Here is a 5,178-nt window from a genome sequence, read left to right as displayed (position 1 = left end):
TTGTTCAAATATGTATGTATTATTTCCGGTTTCGTAATCGAATTTTGTTCTCTTGTTGATAACTTTTTATTCACATTTCGTATTCAATTATACTATCAAGGCTTACGCAAGCACAAACGCCACTGCCACTCACGGGCCTCGCTCGAAAGTTAAATTATTAGGATTTTGTCCATATTTCCTTTCCCTAGCTATCCCCTTAATTTCCCTCAAAAGCAGTCCACGTTCAATCTACTTTAAAACCAATATAAACCAACCTTCTTAGCACTCCACTTACCATTTTCAACTACTCTTTTATTACAAAACAAAAGAAAATACAATGGGCGAAGTTGATCCAGCTTTCATCCAAGACCTCGAACACAGGCCAAAACTCGCCACCATCGAAGCTGAAGAAATACCATTGATCGATCTTAATTCGGTGTTGAACTCAGGTGACGCGGTTTCGGACACTACTCTGGTTTCCGACATAGGTGAAGCTTGTGAGAGATGGGGTTTCTTCCAAGTAATAAACCACGGGGTGCCATTGGAGAAACGTGAGAGGCTTGAGAAGGCAGCCAGGGTATTTTTTAACCAGCCTTTGGAGGAGAAGGTGAAGATCAGGAAAGATGAAGCGAAGATTTTAGGGTATTATGACTCCGAGCATACCAAGAACGTTAGAGATTGGAGAGAGGTTTTTGATTTTTCAGTGCATAGTCCAACCATAGTTCCAGCCTCAACACGCCCTGCTGACAAACAAGTAGCTGAGTGGCATAATCAATGGCCTGAATTTCCTCCTCAACTAAGGTAACTATTATCAGGGTAAACTATACCAGACACCACTTAACTTTAGCACCTGATTCGAATACATATTTTATACATAATACATCTCGTGACTTATAATTGTTTGACAGAGAGGCGTGCGAAGAATTCGCAGGGGAAATGGAAAAATTATGTTTCAAGTTGATGGAACTTATTGCCTTGAGCTTAGGCTTGCCGCAAGATTCTTTTAATGGCTTCTTCAAGGACCAAACCACCTACGGTAGGCTTAACCACTATCCACCTTGCCCTGCTCCGGAACTGGCTCTTGGCCTTGGCCGGCACAAGGATTCCGGTGCCTTAACCATCCTCGCTCAAGATGATGTCGGAGGATTGGAAGTGAAGAGGAAATCAGACGGGGAGTGGATCCTAGTTAATCCTACTCCGAATGCATTTATCGTTAATGTTGGTGATGTTATTCAGGTAACTCGAATCAACTAAAATAATGAATGCCTACGGAAGCTCGATCCATAAACAAATCCATAGAAAACTGATGGAATAATTTTGCGTATAAATAGGTTTGGAGCAATGAAAGATATGAGAGTGTGGAGCATAGGGTGATTGTGAATTCTGAAAAAGAAAGATTTTCGATTCCCTTCTTCTTCCACCCGGCTCATTACACCATGGTTAAGCCGTTTGAAGAACTGACAAGTGAAGAAAATCCACCCAAATACAGGCCTTACAACTGGGGAAAGTTTCTTGTAACAAGGAAAGGAAGTAATCTCAAGAAGCTTGATGTCGAGAACATCCAAATCTACCAATTCAGGTTTTCGGAATCCGAGTTAGCCAACAGCTTAGAAAGGTGGTATCTGTGGCATAGACAAGATGCAGTATCTTAGCTATTTAATTACATGTAAAATTATAAGTATATTTCTCAGTCATATGGTTTAGTTAGTACGTGTGCTAGAGCAAAAACTTCAATTCTCTTCCTCTCGTCTATGTGTGTTTCAACGATTTCTTTAATGTTAATCCAAAGAATGCTTTCTCTTTCTCCTTTCTGCTTGATGCGATAACTCACCCACTTCTCACCTACTCCAAAGGCCTTCATTAATTTGTCTCTAAATGACGAAGCCTTAGAAGGCTTGCAGTATATTCGGGCCGCTCGAACTTCTTTGATATTGAGTAAGTCATGCATTCTTCTACAGTGAGAAACATGTCATGTTGATTGAAAATGAAACAATAATATCCTGGATTCCAGAAGCGAGCCATAGCATGAAGAGCGGTTCATCCACCTTCACATACAATAGGCAGGTGATGTCACCATACAACTATTGGAAATGTTGTTTGGTCTCGACAGTCCAACTGTTCCACACATTTCTAAGTCCTTGTAAATCATTTCGCTTGCTACTAAAATGAGTCTTATTTGACAGCCCTGATACGAAATCTGGTGATAAACTGTCTCCGAATTTTCGCAATGTTATTTCTCCTTTCCTCTACTAAAACGAGAAGATCTTCCTCAGCAACAGAGGCGGCGATATCACTGTCCATAATGGTTCAGTCTCCTTCGATTTCCAACTCATTTTTATCATTATACCCGCACGACAAACAATCCTTTGCAATGCCTGAATCAATTAATGTGTCATTTTTTGAGGATCTACACCATCCTCTTTGCTTTCCTCCAACAGAAAGTTCTCCGGTGTATTTTTAGAAGGATTTTTCGACGAGGTTTGTGTCCAAGTTGATCTCCCTTCTGTACTTATTCTATGCTTCTATTCAAGGCCTCCAGCCTTCTGGATAATCGAATTGTCTTTCAAACCTAACTCACCAAACCTGATTCCACACTTTGAGTTGCCTACAACACTATCTACTATCTCATCAATCCTTGAGATCGTGCATGTTGAAATAAGTAATGTAGCCTTTTTGCAATCCAGTTATTGGTTTAAGTTTTTTCCATATGCTTCAAGTTTTCCACACACCTCAACGATCCTTTTGTGTGTTATACTGTTCCAACAGTGAAAGGGTATGCTTGTCACCTCCAACCAGGTTGTTCTCTCTCGTGGTAACATCTTTTCAGACCATAATCTAATTTCTAAGAATATCACTTTTAAGTACGACCATTGTAGATCTTCCAATAGTATTAATAGGTCTTCGTCCTCAATGATGAGCAGGAACGATTTACCTCTCAATCGCTTCATTTTGATTTCTCCCAGCCCTTATTGTTATAATCTTGTTTCAATACTGCTTACACTACATACGATAGCCATTTCACTAATTAAGCATTTCCTTGCCTTCAAAAGATCTAAATCCTCCACATGCCCAGAATGTTTTTTCTCTTCTCAATCTTCTGGGGGTTCTGTCACACTAGCCCCACATCCTAGTATTGTGACTTCTAAATATTTAGATTTATCTGCCTCTCATCATATGTACCACCATAAACCAATACAACACACATTCGACCGATTAGAATGCCACACAAAACCATTGGATTTATCTGCCCCAAAATTTTTCTTAAATTATCAATTAAAAATGACCATTTTCACAAAGAAATTCATCCATGGAATAAAATAAAAAAAGTTTTAACATCGGGGAGCTCTTAAAATACATACATAAAAATATACAAACCAACGTTTCAAAATAAAGTTACTTCTCAATTTTACAACCAGGGTCCATAAATATACATGCCCTCTAAGAAATAACTCGAGACGTATTCTGCTCTGAACTCGGTCTGGAAACTTGGATGCTCGAAATGCTCCTAGAAAAGTTCCACTTAATCTGCGTAAGGAAAAAATTCCAAACGCTGAGCTTACTAGTCCAGTGCTACAATAACAACTAAATCATACTAAAGGTGTTCAGTAAACGCTTAAACTATCAAATCTAATGCATCATGAGTATACTTGTATATCCACTTTCTACTTTATGGTAGACATCATGGTGCGGATGAAGGATGAGCATCTTGGAGCTCACGCACCCCTATAGTCTACCGAGGATGAGGCGTAGAACTCTACATCTAACAAAACACCCTCGACTAACCCACTCCTCGATAATGTCGGGCCTCGGCCCTATTTAGTAAGTTTAAAGTGCCTCGTGCACTACCTAAGGATATCCAGACTGATTCTACTCATCAATACTAGTATCACTTACTAAAGTAACCCGGGTGTCTTGATCGTTTCCCAAGCATATAAACAAGGCTAGTTTTATATAGCCCTAATTTATCTCGTTTCTAATTGTAATTAACAATATTCTGATTCCCAATTGTATTCTTACTTGAGAGGAATTATAGAGCTTTTTGGAAACCTCATATCTTTTAAAACCCCTTACTATCATGCCCAAAATGTACTCGAGTATCGATACTAAGCCTCTCGGTATCGATACTACCCTTTGAGTATCGATACTCATATCAGGGTATCGATACTTTACTGCTAGACTTTAATGAAGGAAAAGAAGAGAAGTAGTATCGATACGCCTATGGGGGTATCGATACTCAGTCCCTAGTATCGATACCCCATAAGGTACCGATACAAAAAATGCACACCGGAAAATAATTTCGATACCAAGCCCCATGGTCTCGAAATCGGGACCCCAATATGGATACTCCTTAAAACTCTTTGATTTTATGCTTAGCATAAGAACAATATCGGTACTGTTCTTACAGTACCGATACTTATCCTCGAAAATGCCCTATTTGGGCACGAATTGGCCACTCAAACTCACCCAAATTGTTGTCTTGAGGTTCCCAATTAGTATTTTAGTCTTATGTGATAAAAATGGGTCATAAATAAGGCTTTGAAACTTGCTACAACACCATTGTATAGAATCTACCATGGAAATTTTACTAACATACTTCAATATCAACTCTTAAGCTAGAATGCATTTCTAGTGACCCAAAATTAGTATGAAGGAGTTGTAAATGTGTTACCTTGAGTCCTAGTTGTTGAAATCTCTCTCGAAATCAACCAATGGTCAATTTCTCATTTCCTATAGGTTTTGAGCTTTCCCCCACTTTCTTCTCTAATTTAAAGCAAGAAAATAAGTTAATAATCTATCTAGGGACTTAGGCTAGAGTTAAAAACACTCTAAATAACTTAATTTCACTAAAAAAAATAGTTGGAATCATTTCATTCCCTAAAACCTCCCAAAAACCCATTTTAAGAAACCATAACCAAAACTTGAGATATGAGGCTTAAACTGAATCTTGAAGGATATGGGATAATATTCTTAGCTTGGGTGGCTCAAAATAAAATTGAAATTCTTAAAGTCTTCACCTTTAACTTAATCTTAAAGGAGGAACAAAAACAAAAAGAAGAGAATAGGAAAATAAGAAAGAGTGTTTGGTAAACTTTGGGAAGGGCTCACGTTAAAATACCTAAAACATCACAAACCTTACTCTTAGGCCCAACTTAAGACCAATTCTAACTTAATTTAATCCAAATTACTTTAAAAGGTCTA

The 5,178-nt window shown here is 38.3% G+C and overlaps 1 protein-coding gene across 1 annotated transcript; it reads left to right on the top strand.

Moving 5' to 3' along the window:
- The first annotated feature begins 239 nt into the window (after positions 1–239).
- On the top strand, positions 240–1,687 carry LOC120204968 (protein DMR6-LIKE OXYGENASE 2-like). The gene is made up of 3 exons (XM_039204945.1): positions 240–780; positions 888–1,215; positions 1,311–1,687. The coding sequence occupies exons 1-3, from the start codon at positions 317–319 to the stop codon at positions 1,629–1,631; spliced, it is 1,113 nt and encodes a 370-aa protein (XP_039060876.1). The 5' UTR covers positions 240–316; the 3' UTR covers positions 1,632–1,687.
- Positions 1,688–5,178: the final 3,491 nt, after the last annotated feature.

Source organism: Hibiscus syriacus, unplaced genomic scaffold, assembly GCF_006381635.1.
Source record: "Hibiscus syriacus cultivar Baekdansim isolate YM2019G1 unplaced genomic scaffold, ASM638163v2 tig00011761_pilon, whole genome shotgun sequence".
Lineage (NCBI taxonomy): Eukaryota > Viridiplantae > Streptophyta > Magnoliopsida > Malvales > Malvaceae > Hibiscus > Hibiscus syriacus.
The sequence above is the reverse complement of the archived record's forward strand: the minus strand, read 5'-3'. Positions and strand labels throughout refer to the sequence as shown.

Excerpts from the sequence above, each read along its gene's own strand:
- LOC120204968 (XM_039204945.1), top strand. The coding sequence starts at position 317 with ATGGGCGAAGTTGATCCAGCTTTCATCCAAGACCTCGAACACAGGCCA. Across the intron at positions 781-887 it reads GAATTTCCTCCTCAACTAAG|AGAGGCGTGCGAAGAATTCG; the intron begins GTAACTATTATC and ends ATTGTTTGACAG. Across the intron at positions 1,216-1,310 it reads ATGTTGGTGATGTTATTCAG|GTTTGGAGCAATGAAAGATA; the intron begins GTAACTCGAATC and ends GCGTATAAATAG.